At 37.2% G+C, this 23,934-nt stretch overlaps 1 protein-coding gene across 2 annotated transcripts in view; it reads right to left on the bottom strand.

Moving 5' to 3' along the window:
- Window positions 1-374: 374 nt before the first annotated feature.
- The window catches only part of mfsd3 (major facilitator superfamily domain containing 3), a 29,968-nt gene continuing 6,408 nt past the window's right edge, over window positions 375-23,934 (bottom strand). For both annotated transcript variants that reach the window (XM_056235222.1, XM_056235223.1), the window contains exons 3-6: window positions 20,292-20,439; window positions 13,348-13,448; window positions 8,162-8,271; window positions 375-1,364 (exon numbers count right to left, since the gene is read on the bottom strand). In XM_056235222.1, coding sequence (XP_056091197.1) covers window positions 1,161-1,364; window positions 8,162-8,271; window positions 13,348-13,448; window positions 20,292-20,439 — 563 coding nt within the window. In that variant the 3' untranslated portion in view covers window positions 375-1,160. The remainder of the gene's footprint in view (window positions 1,365-8,161; window positions 8,272-13,347; window positions 13,449-20,291; window positions 20,440-23,934) is intronic.

Below are 23,934 nucleotides of genomic sequence, written 5' to 3'. Positions count from 1 at the left end.
CTGAACTACAAATAAGAGTCAATGTAATAACATTGTCAAAAGGTACAGTGCTTTTTCATAGTACATTGAACTTTTATGTTCCCGTGATATGACCCCTTTAATAAAAGTATTGCATTGAGAATACAAAAAAGCTAATCATAGAAATGAAAGCTTTAGCATAAGTTCTGCCAGGAAGACTCAATTACTACGTCACTTATTACCTTCACATCTATCCAATCATGTCTTAAAACTTGCTGTGTAAATATCAGTACTTACACATGTTTGAGTTGGCAGACACCGACGCAAACAATTACCTCCACCCTCCCCCCCACCACCACCAGGATGGTCCTGCGCCCTGCCTTCGTCTTCAGGCAGGAAATGCAGATCCGTACCCTCGGATTATGCACTACGGACGGGGCCTACGCCAAAGAACTTTGTAAATAATTGCTTGCTGGGCTGTCAATAAATTAATGCTTTGTTACATCATTCGATCTCCCGAGTCTTTCTGGTAGAACCATAATTCAATGTTCATACTCCTGCCAAATTTGCATGACTCTAAAGTCAAGCGATTCATAAAATCCAGCATGCTGCTGATTGGTCATTAAGCTGAATGGTGTCTGCGGTTAAAAACTAAAGGCATTTCTAAGATGAATACATGCTGCATATAAGGAAATGTGTAAATGACTACTAGGGTGTGTAAAACTAAACCAAACTATACTAGACCCTTAAACAAGCTTTAACCTTTTATAACGATTACAATTCTGTTGAATTACACATTTAGCAGTGTCCATTATAGCAAACATAATGGATAAACCATTTGTTTTTTTAATGAATAACTGTTGTCCTTCAGACAGACTACATGGCATGTTCACAGTGTTGCCATAGCTCAGTCTGCTTGCCATTCAGGATGACTTGTTTTATAAAAGCAAGTACCTTTAAATAGTTGACTATATGTAGCTGTTAAACATTTGCAGTGTTTTTCAGAGAGGTACTGAGAGTGCAGTGCGCATGTGGCTTTTGTCTAGGACAATGCTGGTTGTGTCAAATTAATACAAATAAAAACAACATATTTGCTTGTCTGTCTATTTGGTCACCAGTATCTTATTCTAAACATAAGATTCAATCTCGCTCTCTTTTACCCAGACATTAACTCACTCGGCCCTCTTTTAGGCTCACACTGGTCACAGTGGCTGGCCTTTAAGCTGCTCCTTCAGGACGCCAGTCTCTGTGGCTCTCCACACGTGCAGTGCACTGCTGGAGGTGAGGAAGAGGAAGAGGATGAAGGCTATGGGAAAGCCCACAGTGTCCACCATACCTCCAGCCAGGGCACTAAAACTCAGTTTCCCCAGGACCTCCAGAGTGGCCAGAAAACTGTAGTGGGTGGCCTAAAGATTGACAGACAGAGAGAGGCAAGATAGAAAGAGTTTTAGCATTGACTTTAGGCAATTTTGGGGATTTACTCAAGAAAAGTGAAAAAGGGACAGTAAATTATAAAGAAAGGGGAATGTGTTTTGCTGTTAGGCTAGACTAACTAGATGCAACTAACATTTATTCACTGATCTCTACTTTTTAAAAATTGTTTTCAGATCCAGGTCCAGCACTTAATTACAAAAGAGATCTTTACATTAAGGATGCACCGATTTTAAAAAATTGACCGATAACCCAAAACATTTTTTCCATGTTATGGCCGAAAACCAACAAATGACTTATATTACAACTTTACACTATATTGCCTAAATAATTAAAAAAGAAAACACAAACTAAAATCTGTCATGTTAAATAATACAAGTGAATTTAAACACTACAACATGTAATGCTAGGCATTTACATTTTTCAGTTTTGTTATTGTTTACTAAAACTATGAAAAAAGTTTCCATTGACTGAAATAAAATATAAATGTTAGATGACAAACTGAAACAAAAATGAGAAATGTTGCCTTAGCAACTAACTGAAATAAAATAAGTTGAAGTACTTAAATTACTCAAATTAAAACTGAAATAAAAATAAATCAAAGATAAATAGATTATTTTTAACGGTAAAAATTACATTTTAAATTTTAAATTTATAAGCTGAAAATATTAAAATAAAAGCAAATTCAAAATATTAATAAATAGAAGTATTTATAGCATAAAATAATACTAAAATAACTCTATAATGTACCGTATGGAAATGGATATTTAATTTAAGATTATTAAAAAATGTCAAGGAAAACATTAAGCAGATGTTAGATGATGGTAAAGGTAATCTACATGTAAAAATAGGGGAAATGAGCAGGCACAATTGAACATGCATAATTAAATAAACAATGAGATATACAAAATCACAACAAATAAAAAATATCTCCAATATCGTACAATAACTAATATACATTGTGCTATGTCAATTTAAATATTATGACCCTCTATGTCTTCATAGGACAGGACAGTTAGAGATAGTACGGGAAACGACGGGGAGAGGAGGCAAAGATGGAATTTAGAAGAAAAAAAAAACTGAGCAGGATTCGAACTCCGGTGTAACACTACAGCTTACACGCACAACAGAAATGTTTGCTTTCCTTTTTGACGTGGTTTGATACTCTTCAAAATAACAGATGACTTTTTAACATGATTCATATTTATCCATTTTTAACTTCGCCTCACATCAAAACAATTCCAACAGGAGGATCAAAGAGCAGTCTGAATCCCTCTCTTGTCTGGACGTTAGAGACTGTCTCCATACTCTAGTCCTTCGACTTAACACACAGAATAGGAAAGCAAAGCCAAGGCCATTCCTTCACATGCACTGTAAAAAGTAATACCTAGATCTAACTTATAAAAAGTGAGGCAAGTGGCTGCATTGGATGTTTTATGTTGATTCAACTTGCAGCCTTTTTTAAGTATATTGAACACTTTAACATTACTTTATAGAAACGCAACAAAATCAAGTTGAGTTAACTAATAGTACTAGTATTACTCAGTTGGATAAACCTACTTTTCTTGGTACAGGTAACTTATTTATGGGTTGCTACAAGTAACCTGTACTCATTTTAATTAGGTTTTATGAACTTTATTTTCTTAGTAAAATTAACTTAATCATATGTGAATAAACATTTTAATATTTGTTTTTTAATTGTCAATAACAATTACAAATTCAATTGAAGAAGAAAAAGATGAGAAGATAGATTGAAGACAATATATAATTTATTCAATGTCAACCAGTGTCACTTTTAACAGTGACTACAAAACAGCAAATAAATGTGGCCGCACATGTACACTCTAATATAAAACAAACACTGTAGAAGTGTATTTTCAACCTGTTCTGAACGGTACAGTGAAATATCCAAACTGCCCAATCTGAAATGTTTGGATCAAGGTAAATGTGAGCCATAACATCACATTGTATCACTCTGGAACTGCAATGTCAAAAATTACATGATGATGGTTTAGGACGCACAGGGTCCAATCCTACAAAAAGCCTCTGATATATATCAAGTATACACCAGTTTTGAGGGATACATGAGGTCGAGAGCATAGGTAAGTTCAAACAGGAGGCAGCATGCTTTCAACAGGTTTGGCACACCTCTGACCACGGGCTGTCCTTATATGATAATCCCAATCGTTTCGGGGTGATGAAACATGTCAATTTTCAGTGGGCAACTGCCAAGCTCAGCGTGCACCTCTTTTTCAGCCCGACTCTTTTGCTGGAGACAAAAAAGAAACAAGAGTTTGGTCAGACAAATAGGAAATGAGATGAATATTAGCAGACAGGTAGAAGAGATAAGACACAAAGTCCAAATTGTACTTTTGTTGCTAAAGGTGGTGGATACAAGATGGATACTGTGACTAGAACATGTGACCAGAGTGAAGTCTACCATGACAATGCCATAGAGTGTGGGTACTAAAATATCATGATCTACTCTAGCATGAGTGTTGTATTTTTCTGGTTCAAAGGATGCATTACAATAAAACAAATGCAATTGTCCTTGCCTGTACCTGATTGGTCATCACATTACTGTTAATTAAGCTACAGAGTTTAAATATCTTTCCAGAGCAAATGTAATCACCCCATTTCATCACAATATTAGTAAACCCACTAAGCAAAATTATGTCCAAAAGACATCTTTTCAACGTCTTTGTCACAAAGACGTACATTGAAAAGACGTCCACTGAGGAGCCAGAATGAACGTTTTTACGACTTTTTTTAGGTGTTCTGTAATGAACGTTCACGGAAGCTCCATTCAAGGTTGAAAACTAGTTCAGATGTGGACAATGTGGACAATTTTCAACATCATTTAAGGTCTCATTTGGACAATTTATACTTATTCTAGACCAAATAAACACTCTCAGGATATATTAAATTAAAACTCACATTTATTTCAATGTAATTTTCATGTGTAATTGCAAAGCAATTCACAGACAGTGAAGTTTCTTTTCATGATTTTTGGACAAACACGCACTGACACCTTTAGACAGTTTAGCATCTGTCATTTATACATATTTGGATCATGAGAGAAATCAGATTCGAACCAGGGACCTTAAGCTGCCTGCCCTAAGTAGACAGTAATGATTTCATGATTTTTGGACAAACACACACTGTCTGAGAGTTGCTTTGCAATTAGAAATTACGTTGAAATAAACATGAGTTTTAATTTAATGCATCCTGAAAGTGTTTGGTCCAGAAAAAGTTTAAATTGTCTAAATTAGACATTAAATTACATAAAATATGTCCACATCTGAACTAGTTTTTAACCTTGTATGGAGATTCCCTGAACGTCTATTGGACTTACAGAACACGTATAATCTGATCTAATTGTAATTGAATCTATTCTGAAGTTTGTCTTACCTGGATGTGAAGCTCGAAGACCCCAGGTAACAAAAGTGCTTGGGTATCTAAAGACCGGGAAAATGTTAGATGTTAGAAATAAGGTTAAAAAAAATCAGTTGTAAATGTAACTTCTTTAAGTAATAGGTTAGAAATAGTATAAAAATCTAGACCAAAAATCTGTCATTAATTGACAATGCAGCATTAAAATATCGTGGATCAAATCTCTAAAATCAGACAGACTACTAAACATACATACAGTCTAATCTGTGCATCTGCTTTAGTAATGCAAAAGTATAATAACATAATCTCTGAGTTCTGTCAAAGACACAGAACACACAAAACAAAGTGTTGTCCATAAAACACCACATCTTACTTTCCCTTATTTGCCCGCACAACTATTGCCTGAAGGCTCGAAATTGCGACCGTTTCGATCGCATATGATCCCGAAATTTAATCTGTGCAATCTAAAAATATAACTGAGGGCATTTGTGCAACTAATTATTACATACGTAACTTGTATGTGTTTTTAAACACTGCTGCTGTTGTCTGCCGATCGACCACACTGTGCAGCCATCTTAGCTTACCATGTGTGCAGGATAGCTAGCTATACAATTTGCAAACCTAACCTCAGCTCCCTAGTGGAGTAAGCGATTTTGTGACTTTAGTTTACATCACCAGTCATTCGGCTAAATTTGCTCATCTTACCGTGTTAATCAGACCCTGAAATTCAGATCCGCTGCAGCGACCAAACAGTTGAAGTGCCGAGGAAGATATTGCATCTGTCTGGAGTCCCCGCCAGTGAAAAAGGGATAATGCCAACTTATAAAATTTAAAATATTTACGTTTGATGAACACACCTGTCACATCGACAGCTGCTCAAATAAATTGTGCATTGTCAACTCACTTTTATAACATTTATTGTACACAACAACCACATACAAATAACTACCCAAATAAATTGCATGGGTTTTATTTAAAATATATTGTTATATAAAAACTGATATATTTTAAGTAAAGAGGAAGTATTTTGATACTCTTTTTGTATAAAACCAATAAAATAAACTAGATTACAAATATTTAAAATATATAAAACCTACTTTGTGGGTGTAGCACTTTTTACAGTGTGGCCCCGCCACCAAAGTTAAGTGAAGTACCTTTATTCCTACAAACTTGTTTAAGGTGTTCAGTTTCTCCCTCTAGGGCCTTTTCACAAACATTCACAGTATCGGTTTTCGGTCATCTAAAACCACCTTAAAACAAACACACACAAGCTGCTCTCGCTATGGTATGTACAGTATGTTATAAAAACATTTCGAATTAACCTACAGTTTACAATCATCCTCCTGGTTATTTTCTTCTAAATGTGAATCTGAAGTTTTTAATTGCTTAGAGGCTGAGGAAAAACATACTAGCACTTTCTCTTATTGTGTAATGAGTTTTGTTAGTACCATTAATTCAGCAGGTATTGAGCTGGTGAAGTGACAAATAGCTAAGAGAGCAGTGGAAGATCACATGCAAGCAGCGCAGGCCCATTTAAACATGACAATACTGTCATGTCAAAGATTAACGATGGGACGAAACAAGAGAACACGGGAGGGGAGAGATATTGAAACAGTGAGAACTACCGTTTATCATCTAGTGTATACATAAATAAACAAATAGAGAGAATGAACAACTGAACTAACAAAGAGAGAAATTAGACAATACAAGATTAGTGGGACATAATAGGGAGTGGAGTATTGTGAAGAACAGAGGTGATATAGATGGACTGTTTTTGATAGACAGGTAAGCTGTCTTTACACTATAAAAGTGGCACAGAACAGTTACACTGCACAGAAGCAGTATCTGAAGAGAAATACAATGCGCATTAGGTTTGTTTCACAAACTATGTACTAAAACAACTATTTGTTAGCTCAATCTGCCGCTTATTCATCTTATGCCCATATTCAGAACAAAACGGGCACTGATTGTCACAAGAGCAAACTTTTGCACTGTATGCTCTTTGTTTATAGATTTACAGCATGGATTTCATAAATATCATAGCTGTATAAATAGCGATATAATTCTCAGTTACTGATTTTTGAAAAACAAAATATGAATATATTATCTCTAACACATTAATAGAAGAAATGCATAATTGTTGGCAGGACAAGTAAAAACTACTGGCCCGACTGGCAAACAGAAAAAAAGTGGGGAAAAAACAAACAAAAAAACAGAATCTGCCCCAGAAATGAACGCCTATAATCACTCCTGCAATTAATATTCCTGGAATAATAAATGCTTCATTCATTTATAGCCAAATGTTTAAAAGTTGAGTTGCTACGGGTTTTTTTTATGTATTCAGTAATGATACATTAAATTGATCAAAATTGTCATTTATGATTTCACAAAAGATTTCCATTTCGAATAAATGCTGATCTTTGCTATCCATCAAAGAATCCTGACAAATATTATCAATGTTTCCTCAAAAGAAAAAGAAAAAACATATTACGCATCAATAGTTATCAACATTGATAATAATAAGAAAAGTTTCTTGAGCACCAAATAAGCATATTATAATGATTTCTGAAGGATCATGTGACACTGAAGACTGGAGTAATGACGCTGAAAATTCAGCTTTGTCATCACAGGAATAAATGATATTAAAATGATTTACTGTACTTTCTATCAAATATAAATGCAGCCCTAGTGAGCATAAGAGTTTTTAACTCCATAAAATCTGAAATCAAACTTTTTTTCAACGGTTGTGTATATATAAATTGCACCTTTGCTAGGAAGAAAGTTTTGAAACCGTAGAGTTGTTTGTGGAACGGAGTCTGGAAATAACACAAATCAATCTTAAACTTGCATTGCTCACATGAGCACTAATGTACAAATAAGTCAGAGCATGCAAACTAACCACTGGGCTACACATTAAAAAAAGAAGAAGAAAGAAATCAAAATGTCAAATCTATGAATTTGAATAAACTTTCTGATGAGTATGCTTTGTAGGTGATTGATGAGTTGAAATGAGTTGACGTGCAGAGCTAAAGAGAGTGTTAAAACTGCTCAGTTCTCTGAGTGGAGATATTGACTGACAGATGAATGAAATTTTGACTGCTGTGATGTGCTCACGTATGTGGCAGATAGGAAACACTCTCAGGCTTTCTGCAGCTCACGGCCTGTTGTGAGACTCTACCTGTCAACAACTATCAAAAACTGTAAGATGCATTTTTTGTTGTCTTTGGAGCACGGCTGCTGAAACTGAAGAGAAAACACAACAGATTTGTCCTGCTGTTGACCTCAGGTGAACACTGTGATGCTGTTAAGCAGCCTGTTCTGATCTGTCAGGGAGCAAGAGTCAAAGCTGTGGTCAGTTGAAGAGGGTGGTGTGTGATACCTGTATGCTCTCCTCAGCTCTCTGTGTGCAGTTCATCATCGTGGTGAAAGTGAGAGTGGTGATAAGACCCGCTATGAAATGCTGCAAACTCAGACTCAGCACTGCCATACCTGAGGAAGAGCAGACACGATACACATTAATACAACATACACAATTCTGCCCTTGTTTTAAGCCTGCAGCAAAAACCCTCAGATCGCAGACACACCTCAAGTTTGAATTTGTGGCTCTGAATTTAGATATTACATATAAAAACGCAAAATGCCTCTGAAATATTGCACTGAATATCTGGCAGTGTTAATTGAGAGAGAAGGCCTGTGGGAAGAAATGTGTGCAGGGTGACGAGCTTCTGTCTTGTAGTTTGTGCTTGGCCTTACTCAGACTTAGGGATGAAGCGTTTACCGGTTTGACGATAAGCCATGATAAAAATTCCTGACGTTTAGTATTACCTTTCATATTTAATTTACCTGACTATCGCGATTTGAAAAACTTGCGATAAATACTGTTTAGCATTAAGCAAAGTTAGCAACAGTCTCACTAGAATTTATATGAAAGAATGTATGAATGAATGAATTCTATGAACGTTTAATGGGGAACCGACTGTCTTCAGAAAAGTTTAGTCTTCAGCCGCGCTGGTTCCGGAAGTAATTTTCCATTCATCTCTCCCATAGGGATTTCCAAAAAGTCTTTGTTGAAGTGCTATAAGCCATGAACCAAGCCAACTAGCAACAAGGGGAATCATAAAATTACTACTTTTATTTGAAGAAAAAAAGTATTTGAAAATCGGACAAAAATCCAAAGGTAAACTTAACTCTTAACTCTTTCCCTGCCAGTGTTTAAAAAAAAAAAGTTGCCAGCCAGCAAAAGCGTTTTTCATTTGTCATTTTCACAAAAATGTTATGGCCCCGAGAATATTTTGTTGTATGAATATCTGACCATGCAATATATCAAAAGAAAGAACAGACCCTCTGCATAGTACATAAACATAGAAACATAATTCAAAATCAGCAACACAATCTGACAAGAACTGTCCCATAAATGTTGTTTATTATTCTCAATAGCGTTAACAAAGCTTATTTTTCAGGCTAGATGAGCCAATGCACATATGCAGTCCTAAGCGCGAGTCTCAGGTTTCTGGGAACCGGAGCTTCTAACGGCAGCTGCAGTGACACAACGACTTTATCAATCAGCGATTGGCTCTTTTACTCAGAAGGCGGGACATAGGCTATTCCGCCATATTCAAGTCAATTCAAAATTTATTTCTATAGCATATTTAAAAGCAACAGAGTTGCACCAAAGTGCTGTACAATAAAACATTGAGCATATAAAAAGAACTTATGCAGCGAACAAAATAAACACATTAAACAGAATAAACAACAAAAGAAAACTGTTTTTGCAGTTGCTCCCACGCATATCTAATAGGAGTTAATCGTCTTTCTATATCTATAGTCTTTGGCACATATTAGTAGATAGATATCATGTTTTGTTGTAAGTCACCAAACTAATATTTTTTGTTCATTTAAAGGTGCTCTAAGCGATGTCACACGTTTTTTAGGCCAAAACATTTTTTTTGTCACATACAGCAAACATCTTCTCACTATCCGCTAGCTGCCTGTCTCCTGAACACACTGTAAATAAACGCGGTCTCTGTAGACAGCCCAGGCTCCACAAACAGCAACAAAAACAAACTGGGCCAACCCGCTCCACGAAACAAAACAAACAGTGTTCCAGCCAATAACCGACAAGAATGATTTGGGGGTTGGGTTAGTGTGCGTACACACGAAGGGGGGTGTGGAGGAGAGAGAAGCGTGAAGAGGGAAGTTAGAATTATAACTCTTTAAGTTTGATATGGCCGACACACGACCAAAGAGACGACGTTCCGATTAACAGATTGCAAAAATGCAAAGAAGAGGGAAAAGGAGAAGGAACGCGCAAAGTCCAGAATTTACATTGGAAAAGCCTTTGAAAGGTGGTGAGAACTCCGCCGGCAGAAGGGCTTCCAATGAGACATTCAGGTAGCTCTGTTTTTGCTGGACAGGTGGGTAAATCCAGTTTGGTTTTTCTAAATGGACGTTCATGTTCGCCTAAAAAAACACAAGGATATAATTAATTAGCTAGAACAATGCAGTCAGCGCTAACTTTGGTGATTACAACATATAGGTTTCTAGCAGCTAGCTATCGATCTCTATTGTAAATGATCAAGCAAACTCACAGTAGGGCGACAGTTTGTGTGAATGATTGTTTTCACCAACTCTTTGTTATGAATTAGAATGTTCATTCATAGCCTATTGACAACTTTGACTAAATTTGTTTACGACGGAGCCGTTGTTTATCCTCACTGGGAAACGCGAAGCTAACGTTATCTTGCTATTATTGCGTCCTTGTATGGGAGCTAAAGTTATAACCTCGGGTGGCGAAACGTTTTATCATGTTTTTCTGGTAATGTTTCTCTTTTTCTGCATTATATGAAAGCATTTATCTAACTTGGCGACATTACACCTTGAATGAAGTATCAGTAAAACTACAGGGGGAGGGGACGGGATGAGGAGGAGGGAGGGTCTAGCTAGCCTCCGTTTTGTTTGACAATACTTCAAACGTCAACAAGAAGTGACGTCACCCAACATCGCTTAGAGCACCTTTAAAATCTGGCTGTGGCAAGCAGGGTGTGACCGAGAGCCGTGGGGGCAGAGCTTCACACCGGTCTCGAGTCACACGGAGGAGCTCCGGAAGGATAAAAAGAGGAGTTATAACAGTGCAAGACGAGAGAGGACCAGGCCCGGACTTTATGCTGCTGCTTTTTATTATGTTTATATGCAGCAGTCGTCCGTGAGGGACTGCTGCTTTACTGTTGTTTTGTAGTGTTTATTCCGATTAATGTTGAAAGTTCACCGGTTCCTGCCGGTAATGTTTTTCTATGCAGAAAAAAAGTGCACAGTGCTAATATTAATTGTTGTTTGTTGATTTTCTGCATAAAACTTTGTGTGTACGTATGAGTACTTTTTGAACATTTCCAGCACCATGAAAATATTGATAATCATGGTCACTATATCATGATATGAAATGTTCACAGTTTCAGCTCTACTCCGACTCAACTGTCATACCTGTGTTAGCAGGAACAGTACTGTACATGCTTGTTAATATAACACTGAGCTCTCACAGACTATTATTTATGCAGACAGAACCATGTCAAACTACTAGCAGTTTAACTTAAGACACAGTCGGATCTGACTCTATATGTTTCCACAATTGACGCTTAGAAATCAGTGTCTTTTTGGCCATTTTGAAGTTGATTATTAAATTCACCTGAGAACGTCCACCCAGAGCATGAGACAGACCATCTACCATTAAAGCCTCTAAAAATCATGAATCTCAAATCAATCATTACCAGAAGCCCATTTGCACAAAAAAATAAAATAAAATAAATCATGAAGCGTTCACATCCAGCTCCATCTGAATTATTCACTGGAAATGTTTAGTTCTGCCTAACAAGACTTCTCCATTACTTATCCAGGAACCACAGGAAGGAAAATCAGCTCTTCTGAGGCATCCAGTCTCATACAATATTGAAAAATATTTTCTGCAGAACTTTATCATTCTTTTTTCCTCTTTTTTTTTTTTTTTGAGGGGGGTTAGATGGGGTGCAGAGTTGCTTTGTTCCATTTCGTTTGGGAGAGTGGCAAAATGAGAGACAGAGAGAGAATAAGAAAGACAGAGAGATGAGGGAGTTGTCAAACAGAAGCTCGCTGACAAAAACATCTTGACTAAAAAGCAACGACATCCTGGGGAAGAAGTAATACAGTGGCAAAAAATACAGAGTGAAACAGCTAAAACGCAAGAGTTTCCCCCTTTTCCTTTTTTTCATTTTCATTAAATAAACATTCAAAGCACCTGCGAGAGAGAGAGACTGCGCAAGGAAAAATAAGAGAAAAAAGGCAGAGGGTTTGAATATGGGTTTATTCATTTATCAAAGTGAGCCATGAGAATACTCAAGGTAAAATAGCGTTAGCTTTCGCAGACAGAAACAGAAACGCAAATCCACTTAAGCAAGTTGAACCGGGAGAGAGTATGTTTGACATAACTTCTGTATGATCACTTCTACAGAGTTCATGCATAAAATTGTACTTGAATTATGCTGAATCCAAGCACCAGGACTATGAAGATGGTTATCAGAACAGATCTACAGGAGTCTTACAGAAGATTTATGGAATAAAAGTTCAAGATAATTTCTCAGAAAAGAAAGCACACTGATAGAAGTTTGGATCAATACTGAAAGTTTGTCTTCGGTAAGATATCAGCCTCTGGTACTATGGAGTTTATATTAAAACGGATACCTAAGGCAACAAATAACCAGCCTTGAGCACCTGATGAAATGAAACCAAGTTTGTTAACGGACTCAACAATTGCCAATTATTGTCGGGATAAATCTGAAAATGTGTATTTTTCCTTTTTGATTCTCCAGAGGTCGCTTAGGTACTAAATAAGTTTTTGCCTTTATACTGTGATGATCGTATTAATGTTTGCATTTTTTTTTTTCATGTTAAGCTTTGATAATTAATTATTTCTGCCATATAAAGAGTGTAAATATCTTTATTATCCTACCCATCTGGATTTGATTTATACATACATTTAATTCGCAAAAATTTTAAACTTTAGATTTTTTGTAATTTTCTATTCTGATCTCACCATACAGCAAGATGAACTCTATGCTGGTCTGTATGACATTCATGTTAATACTCTCCCTTTTTATCCGATGCTGTTGTTTAATGCAGCGTTGAGAGTTTTATTCAGACACAATCTGCCTGAACACCTGTTTACTCTGTGCAAGGTGCTGAAATGGACACTTTAGTCTGTCAGTGGAAAACGCGGGAAACCGGAGATGGCCCTATGGATTCTTAAATGCAGGGGAACAGTAGAAAGCTCAGCGGAGAACAGGTCAATTTCACTTCTATATATACATAATTACAGGTGAGCTATTTGACTCTTAAGAACAAACTGTACCCATAAAATGTACATGGCAGTCATAAACATAAACATTTTGTCATTTTGAATGCATTGAAAAACTTAGTGTACTGAGTTTTTCCCTGTCCTTTCATTTATAAAGCAGTGCACTATTCAAAGAGATAAAGTAATAAAAATAAAAATAAAAATATGCTGGTCCTATAGATTGTTCATGTATGTGAATTTCTCACCTTTCATCAAGGGCGAGGGCTCCAGCACTACGAGAAGTGAGCTCTGAAAGACCATGCTGATAGTCCGGATCATAAACACACGTCTCATCAGCAGGCCAATACTGAGGACATAAAAGAGAGAAAGTTCAGTTCATATCATCTCATACTACACAAATACATATATTATAAAATAATATACATTAAAGTTCAAAATATTTAAAGAAATTAATACTTTCATGAGTCACAGGACACTTTACAGGACAGATTCGTTTGAATTTGACAAGTGATAAAGACATTTATTATGTTACAAAAAAAATATTACAAATAAATGCTGCTCTTTCAGCATTTCAGCAACTTTCTATTTATCATCAAAGGTAGAGGTTCCACAAAAATATAACGCAAAACAATGTTTTCAACACTGAAGTGTTTCTTGAGCTGCAAATCAGCATATTAGAATGATTTGTGAAGGATCATGTGACAAGGAAGACTAATGGCTGCTGAAAATTCACAGGGATAAATTACATTTTAAAATATACATTAAAGCAGAAGATTTCAATTGTAATAATATTTCACAATATTATTACTGGTTTTTTTTATCAAATAAATGCAGCCAAATCTTACCAACCCTAAACTTTTGAACAGTAGTGCAATATAATTTAACATTAAAAAAGACATATATAAAAAATACCAAACAAACTATATGCTAATATTTTACAGATCAATCATTGTAGGACATTAATGAGGGTCAACCACACAGGACTGCCACACGGAGACAGAGAAGCACTCCTGTACACATGCTTACATGCAGTGTGTTTGCTTACACACTCTAATTGATTCTCTATTAGCAGTTAAGAATCCCACTGGGTGAACTTCCGTCACGACATAATCAATAACGCAACAAGATCCACAGACACGGGCTGATTAACCCCCGGCTAATTAGTGACCATCACACACCTCAATTTCTCCCAGCTCCAATCAGAACACCCGTAGGGCCCTGTCAATCACACACAGAGTCTGGAGTCACGGCTTCTACGGTGTTGTTAATATTTCCAATTATCAGTACAGTTAACATAATTTGACATCATGTTCTCTAAAATTGAACAAATGTATTAATGCTTAAAGCGGTCAGGCAGAATGATTAATAACCAGGCTTGAGTTAAGCTCTGGTGACAGCATCTGTTGCCTGAAAATTTGTTTGACTTGACCCTAAGGTTGTAAAAAGAAGTATAAAATTGCATCATCAATTAAATATCCTTTCCATGTGAATAACCTCAGAGGCCTCTGACAGAAAGAAAGTCGAGAAAGAGAGACGGAGATGCGGGTAAAGGTCAACTGAACTTTAAGAGAAGAGTAAGGAATCGTCTGTCATCTTAAACCAGCCTTTTAGATCTAGATGAACCCAGTCAACAACAGCAGCCGGTCAGACGGAAAGCCAATCTGCCATCATTCTCATGCAAACACCCTCCCTGCATCCACTCAATAACACTCTTTCATATTTCACTCAGATGAGAGGAGAGAGAGAAAAAGAGAGCTGTAAGAAAGACAGAGAGAGTCTTAAAGAGGAAAACAAGCAACTTGGAGAGAGAGAAGGATGCGAGAGATCGAAAGCAAGTCTAAAACAGGCGTATCACACGAGCAGTTAGGCCCGATAAGATTGGTACTCTCAGATTGCTGATGGCGATCAGTGTATGGGGGTCAGTTTTTGGCCACTCAAGCATTTCAGATGGGGCCGGGATAAGTGTCCAAATTAGCTTTTAGTGGCCCTGAACAGACAACGACAGAAACCCAATCTGTGGGAAGCAAGGCCTGAATGCACGACTGTGTCGAATGAGCAAGCCCCCTGCGTGTGAAACTTTACATTCCTCCTCATTCACTAACACTGCCTTTAGCATAGAGACGGAGAGAGAGAGAGAAAGGGAGGGAGAAAGGTAAAGCAGGAAAAAGACGAAGGGGCCGAGGATAATGGAGAGGTTAGAGAGAAAGGGAGAGATGGAAAGGTAAGCAAATTTGAGAGAGTACAGTAGATATTTAATGCATATTTTGGGACTGCACATCTGTCCCACTCACCCCAGTCCTCATGTATAAACATTGCACAAAACGGGCATTGAAATATGCATACTCAATTTTCCACGCACATATCGGGACTTATAAAAAATGTATTTGGCGTAAATATGCACGCACCGTCCGCACACTCCAGACCACACTTGTTGACCGGTGTGAGTGAAATAATGAGGTATACAAAATTATTTTAAACTCTGTTTTTCCATTTGATATACACATTTATATTAAATATTCCACTCTCATTAATGGAGTTAAGCATTACATTAAATCATTATCCACAAGTTGTATGTGAATATTTGTAATAGATGTGCTGCTTTTTACCAATTTTCCAGTGCAATGCTATTTTTACTTGACATGATAATTCTGCTTTGATTATTCACACGAGTTATGATCAGTGATACGCACTTGACTAAGATGGCTTAGCAACACAGGCAGTATAATGACACTCACAGACTCTTCTGGTGTTTGAATGGTCCGATGACACAGTACTGTACAACTGCTGCCACACTGCACACAGGTGTGCTGGTTTTCCTGAGCAGACTGACAGTAGCCTATTGATAACACCTTATGCAGTCTTCCAAGCATCATGAAAATGCCTATTTAAAGGAATTGGTTAGATTTACACGTTTTTTATTTTTTTTATAAATGTTCTGTGTGAAGCACTGATGTGAGAAAATTGTTACACTGAAAAATAAGTATCTTTTTCAGTCTAAACATTCTAAAATATGTTTCTTTTACGCACAAAAACTGCATAAATTTGTTTTGTTTAAAACAATTAAAAATAATCTATTTTGCCAAGAGAAATGAATGAGAATAATTATTTTCTGAAAAGTATTTTCTACCTACAATTTTGGACTTTTTTTTTTTTTTTACAGATTTTTATTTTATTTTAAACAAGACAATGATAAATGAGTCTTAGTGATGTAATGTGATGGCACAAACAGCATTTACAGTCTCAAATATCCCAATCTCATATTGTCCAAGTGTCTTTGAAAGCAGTAGTAGGCTATTACATGGATGGAAATATATGCAATGGAAATGATATGCAGGTGAGGATATGAATAGTAGAGTTAAAACTCCTTATATGGTTATTTTTGGGGAGGAGGAGGGGTGGAGATGCATGTTCGCACAATCTTCCGCTGATTAGGATTTCTAAAGGGAATTTTGCACAGGTTCTGGGCTGGTGTACATCTATTTGTTTACAGTCTATGGTGTACATACGGTTTTGAAGGCATGCTCATTTTTACAGTATCCATCCACATTTCTTAGAGACCAGTGTTTCCTCTAGGATTTTTTCCAGCCGTGGTGGCAGGCCCATTTCGGCAGGGGGAGGGGGCGTGGCCCATGAGTGATATTCCCACTGGCCACGCCCCCTTATCCCAGGTGTTTAAACTTCCCCTAAGCATTATAACATGAAAGGCGCCAATGGGCTATATGCACGCATAACTTCCGCGTTTGATGCAAGGATGCTCTTGCGTTTCCGGTTGGGGAGATTTAAAGCGGAGGAAAACCGAGGAAAACGGGATTATGGTCTTCAAAATTTACTGTCCTCTCGTCTTTGAAACGAAACTTGAATATGTTTAGATGTAATTTTATATATAGTTATGTTTATTTAATATAATAAACAAAGAAGCATAAACAAAATGAGGGGTGTCTGTTTTTGTGTCCTAACGTTTCTTTAGTATAGCAATAGAGTATAAAAACCAATATAAATTCTCGGTATAGCATTGGACTCTACGATCGGCGGAAGTAATCCAGCATCCTTAGACCTTCACCGGAAATACCGCCGTGCATAGAGCCCATAAGAGCGGCAAAGCGATTCGCATCCCGTGCGCAGAATGATGCACTTGAAGCAACCCGAAGTCACACCGTGCAGCGCTTCGCATTGAAAAGTTCAAAGCGAAGAGATTATATCTATCTATGCTTAATGTATTATATCTATGCAACAGTTTATTGAGCCTTTTCTTTTAACAGTTTTAAATTTCAGTTAACTTACAGTGCGCATGAAGAACAATTCATAGTGCTCTCTACTCTAGTGCTGTAGTAACAGACACCCGGGAGAAAGGAATATGATTTAGAAAGCGCTATAAACTCCAGCAAGATAAAGTAATTTTATGCAAACTATAGATCTTTATCTACAAATAAAGTATAATAATGGGAACATTGATCTTGAAGAGAGTGTCGTCGTGTTACTGTCGTACCCGAACGTGACGTGCTGTTTGAATGCTGAATGGAGAATGACTGAGGAGAGATGAGTTTCCATTAACTTTAACTTAACGACTTAAATATACATTTTTACCTCACATGCTATTGAATGACTTTAGAAGTCTTGGAATATAGTGCGAAAACTTTATGGTGCTTTACAATGTTTTGTATGCCTTTAGTGGGGCTTAACAATAACACATACAATATCGGACCGAGAAGCTGCAGCCGTGGCGGGATGATTTTAGGTGTGGCGGCCCGCCACGGCAGAATTAATGTAGCGGAAACACTGGAGACCATAGCATCTCAAAGCCCCTGGCGAGCCCCTGAAATTAATATTCCCCATAATCACTCTAGCAATAATATTATACTTAAATGCACATTTAATTTCATATCCATACAACATATTGGCCTGTTACCCAGTACATGATTATGATTGTTTGGATATTTGCTTGAAGGAAATTTAGAGACTGGACCTACTGAAATGTTAATTAAATACTAGGCAAGTGACTATTTGTACAATAAACATTCACTACCGTTCAAACGTTGTTGTTTTTTTAAGGAATAAATACTTTAATTTGAGAAGGACGCATTAAAGTTAGGGTAGGCGATTTTGGAGAGGCTAGCAATAGCAAGCTAGCTTTGAAAGCGTAAGATCACACCCTCCCTTCAGACAGAGCGTCTCCAAAGCCACGTCTCCTCCAAAACACGTGAACACACACAGCAGAGTCTGCAAAGCATCACAAGAGATGGTGTTAAATTGCCTGTTTCAAAGCACATAGTTTTACAATAATAACTTACAGAGATCTGACTTGTAGCACCTGACTGCTGTAGATTCATTTCACCGTTGATAGTGTTGACATAGAAAAGCATTAATCCGAGACTTAGGACGTGAACAGCTCTGAGTAGAAAGTCACGAGTTGCCATCTTGTAATTATGGTTACGACATGGAGTGAACACAGCATAAGCTTGTTGTTTTGGTTCAGGAGGGACTGTAAAAGCCGGCTGCTGTTTGTTTGTGGCGCTCTGTGACTGTGACTCATGGAACTGGAGCGGAGGTATGGAAATATGTCATAGGTTTACAGGCAGGTAAGACACCGGTCCGTAGCATTACATTCGGACTAAAGGCAATGATTGGACAAACATTATTTTGGTTCTGAGACTTTCACAGAAGATATATATAATTTGTTTAATGTTTAGACCACTTATATTATTGATTGCTATGAGGATGTGAAAAGAGTTTCAAACAGTATAAAAAAGTGTTTTTGAAAAACATTGCCTACCCTACCTTTAAACTGCTTAAAAGGGACAGTAAATATGTTTATTGTTACAAAAAATTTTTTTTTTAATAAATGCTGCTCTATTATATAGCTTTCTATTTATTAAAAATCCTGAAAAATGTATCACAGTTTCCACTGTAATTCCAATGTGATTCCTTAAAAATATTAACACAACTGCTTTAATTGATAATAAATGTTTCTTGAGAGCAACAAATCAGCATATTCAAATGATTTCTGAAGGGTCATGTGACACTGAAGACTGAAGTAATGGCTGCTGAAAATTTAGCTTTGCCACCATAAGAAAAAATGACATTTTATATAAAACAGTTTTGATCAGATAAATGCAACCTTGGTCAGAGACTTCTTTCAACAACATCTTACTGACCCCAAACTTTTTGTTCTGGATTTGGTGGCCTCTGATCTAGCCAATGTTTGCATCACCTCAGTGACTAACTTAAGATGTTTGGGAAATTGCAGCTCACAGAGACAGTAGACTAAATTTGATGTTACTCTCAGGCTATTAATAGACCAACATTACATCATTTTAACTAAAGTACACACCAACAGTCAAGTGCAGAAGATAATGTAATGCATTCCAGTGGTGTGTAAAACTGCATTAAAATGCATTTTCATTATGACATAATGTAAAGAAAACCAGCCTGGAGAAAATGGCACATGTCCAGTATGAAAAGTATCATTTCACTTAAACTCGGATACATGACTGGATGTCTGCCCTCAAGTCTGGAACAAAATAAACACAGAACCACTGCACCCGTCTTTCTCCAAAATCCTCTTCCTCGTGCCTTTCTCTGAGCACACTAACAGGTGTGTGGGCTTATGAGTCAATAACGCTCCAGGAAGATAAGCGACTTCGACTGCTCTTGGAACGGTTTAGAGTAGACCACCAAAATCCTATCTTAACTATTACAAGACATAACTGGTGAAAACCGGTCTCAGGTCAGTAGACAAGGGCAACGTATCAGCAACAAGTATATCTCCATTCACGCAGTCCAACCTTATGCATCCTGGAGGCCTTTCAGCTCACACCTGAGCCTGCTTTACTCTCAGCTCCCACAAAAGGCTGTGTTTACTTCCATTACTATCACTCTTTCTATCGCTCACACACACTATCTCTTTCTCTCTCCTTCTTTCGCACCTGGGGCTGAGATGGGTGTAGAGATATAGTGAGAAAACACTGAGAAAAAGAAAAGGGCCGCGTTTCTTTCACAGAGAGATGGTGGGCAACAAAAACCGATAAAGCAAGAGGGGGTTTAGAAAAAGATGTAAGGTGAAATTCAAACAACAAAGTCTTCCAACACCATTCCTGCAACATTAATGGCAAAGCGTGACTTGGCTGAAAGGGTGTTGCAGCTAGAATTGAGTCAGTTTCACCATCGTTTTATAACAAAACACACTCCCTACCTGTACTGAGAGAGCAAGAAGCCCCCAATTGATGAGCCGCAGATGGAAAATGCCATGGCAACCATGCCGTTCCACACCCCCAGCTCTCTGGCAGTCATGTGGTGGTCCAGCAGGAAGAGAGGAAACATGGTGATAGCCCCCTGTTCGCCTGGACACAAAATATAGGATTACATCAGGGCACACACACACGTATGATTGTAAATGCTCTTTTCTAGGAAAACTCTGGACTTTAGTTAGAGGGAACAAACAGACCAAGAAAATTGACCGGATTATTGAAAATGTGTTGCATTCTTATCACATTGCATCAGGCTTTTCTCAAAACTGGTGTTAAAAACCTGATATTAACTGCATATCACAGCACAAACTTAGTCAAAATAAAACACAGCCATGTCTGAGAATGGAAAAAAAGTGAAGATAACCTGAGCAGAGGCCACGTTTTGTTTAGTTTTCTCGCACTTTACTCCTCAAAGGATCAGTGCCTGGATTGCCTTCCAGTCATTTTTTTTCCTGAGAGTTTGTCACTTAAACTCTGACAAAAACAAATGCTGCAAGAGAAAACGTTACCGTTACATTGCGCCGAGTCCTGCCTGGCTGCCTCGCTGCATGATAGTGGGTGCACAGAGGCCTCGGTAACCCGCCGCCGTGTATTATTTAACGCCATTGTCATTATTTATGGAGTCTGCCTTCAGTTTGACAGCGAGACAGCCCGCTGACTGACAGCTCTGAGACCGCCGTCAAACAGAAACTGCGCTTACGGGGACCCCGGGATGAAACCGGAGAGAAACAAAAACAGAAAATCAAATAAAAAAAATCAGACGCTTCTGCCTGAGTTCTGCTACGGTCGCTGACAGATGCACGTGAGCGCTTTGACATTGCTTTCTTTGTGGAGGATTGAGTCTGACAGTAGAACTAAACTTGTAAAGGATGTTGTAAAGTCTGTAATGTGGTGGCAACAATGAACAATGGAACTCATTTTTTCACATTCAGCACATCTTTTCTTAGAGAATCATAAGGCAGCTATGCCACCCAGGTCCAATGCCTTCAAGCAGTGGCGTCATGCCCATTCAAAGTGAGGGGGCACGTGCCCCCTCAGATTTTTCCTCCCTGATAATTTTTTATTACTTCAGTCTTGTTATAATCAGATTCAGCGCGTTGTTCATCTTCAATCCGCAGCGGCGCCGAGCAGAGAGCACGTCAGAAACAGAGGACAGGGTGTGTGTGTGTGCGTGTGCGTGTGAGTTCATCTGAGCCTCATTGGTCTGTCACTGCTCGTCAATGTCAGAATATTTGAGATGACCAATCAAATCAAAGTAGGCGGGCTTTATGTTCACAGAAGCTGAGCGCGAATTTTAGCAGTGAGACTCGACGCTTCAGTGTACAGTCAAGTGCGAGATTTAAGTAGCTAAACTAAACATTTCATATTTGACAGTTTTTTTAGTTCATAAATGTTAAACGAATGACAAAAATAATCAGGCACACGAATATACTTTTGTCTAATTTCGCCATTTTGAACTGAAAATAGGCCTGTTATAACGTGACTCGTAATGTAGGCTAATAATTATAGTTTACTGTCATTGTGAGGGGAAAAGCCGTTTTCATTGTTAGGCACAAGATTAATAATGAATGTGTACATATTGAGAATTAATATAGTACAATTTGTAGCCTTAAGTAAATTAAAAAAGCTCAGCTTTAGGAGGGGAAGGCAAGATCAGGAGACTGAGAGAAAAAGAAAGAGTGATGGATAAGAAGTGAGAGCAGGTATTGACAAATAATCTACTGTCCGCTGACATGGTTTTAAGGCTATTTCTTATCCTTTCTTTGGCCTTCAAACGTCTTGAAATGCACATATCAGAGAAATAAAAAATTTGGACCCCCTACCCACCTCAAATTTAGGACCTCTTTGATTATAAAGCCCTGTCTACGGCCCTGTATTAGGTAACTTTATAAGATCAATAATGAATGTGTACTGTGAATGAATTTAATAAACTTAGTTAGGCTACCTAGCTTTCCTAGTAGCTTTCAGTAAATGAACTCGTCTGAGAAAATGATTCATAAATCAACCTATCAGTTGACCCTATGTTTACTTTCTTCACTGACAGACAAAAATGAAAAGCCTATCAGTCAAAGCTCAACTTTAGGAGGGGAAGAGACAGGGCAAGAGAAAAACAAAGAGAAAAAGTGTGATGGAGATGAGGAGAGAAAAATAATCAGCTGCGTGACATGGTTTTAAAGCTGTTTGTATCCAGTTTTTTTTGGCCTTCAAAACATCTTATAATGCACATATAAGATACACATATACTTTAACTTAGTCCTCAGATAGAGGAGGGTTGCTGCTAGCTCCGTTAAGGTATTTCTGTCCCTCCCAAACTGCATTGAAATAGTATGTTTCGCAGCCAGAATTAAAAAAATTTCAGGGGGAGAAACCCCCTGACCCCTCCTAACATGATCCATATCACCCGTCAGAAAACAATTGCAACGTCTCAGATTGTGCCCCCCCAGAATTTTGGCTTGCATGACGCCCCTGCCTTCAAGGAATAAGAATGCAGTTTTATGTAGGATAATACAAGTCAGTCACATTTACCTTGCACATTGAAGGTAAATGTGAAGGGGTTGGGTGATGGGGGGTGTATCAACCATATAACATTTTACTTTTATTTTATTTATTTTTTACATTTTTAAAATTCATTTCCTTATTTCTTTCTTTCTTTATTTAGAAAGGAGACAGTGTACATTAATCAACATTCATGAATGTAAATGTACCCAAATTAGCCCGAAGGCTAGTTTTCATTGGTAGTCCCTTTGCCAGGTGTTATTAGGCCTAAAACTAGAGAAAAGGGTAAAACATTAGAACAATAATAGAACTAGAACTTGTAAACAACTCTGTAAAATACAATTAAACATATTATACAAAAAAACTATATATACACAATAAAAAGATAGATAAAAAAAAGACATTGTTATGAGTTAAATATTACTACTTAAAATGAAATTATTAATAATAGCAAAGGAGGCAGCATTAATGTTCACATTGTTGATTATGAAGAAGCCATTTCTTAAAATTATGCTTAAATTAGTTAAATGATGAGCATTCTCTAATTGAGTGTGGTACAGTATTCCACTGATGTGATGCTCTAAATGAAAAAAAAAAACAGCTTGACCAAACAAAGTTTTCCTACGTGGAATTATACAATCATCTCTAATTGCACCTCTCGTTACTCTGTTTTTAGTAGATTTAAATGTAATAAAATCAGCCAGAGGAGGAGGAGCCAAACCATGCATAATCTTATGAACTAAACAAACATTTTTAAAGTTGATTAGATTTTCCCAGCTAAACAAGTTATACTTATTTAAAATGTGACAATGATGAAAACTAAATAGTTTATCTAAAATTTTAAGTGCTTGTTTGTATAATAATTCCAATGGTTTTAGAACTATTAAATGTGTATTAGACCAGCTTGTCAAACAATATGTGACATGAGACAAAATCATAGAGTAGAAATTCTTAATCCTTAAGATTATGGAAAGATAATATGAATCTGCATTTCCACTAAAATATCACAATTATTATAGTTGAAAATGTATGTAAAGGAAACACTGTGAAACAAATAGTGATCAGTGTCAACAACATGGTAGTCTAAATGTA

Source organism: Rhinichthys klamathensis, unplaced genomic scaffold (genome assembly GCF_029890125.1).
Source record: "Rhinichthys klamathensis goyatoka isolate OS25496 unplaced genomic scaffold, OSU_Roscu_1.1 h1tg000417l_1, whole genome shotgun sequence".
Taxonomy (NCBI): domain Eukaryota; kingdom Metazoa; phylum Chordata; class Actinopteri; order Cypriniformes; family Leuciscidae; genus Rhinichthys; species Rhinichthys klamathensis.
The sequence above is the reverse complement of the archived record's forward strand: the minus strand, read 5'-3'. Positions and strand labels throughout refer to the sequence as shown.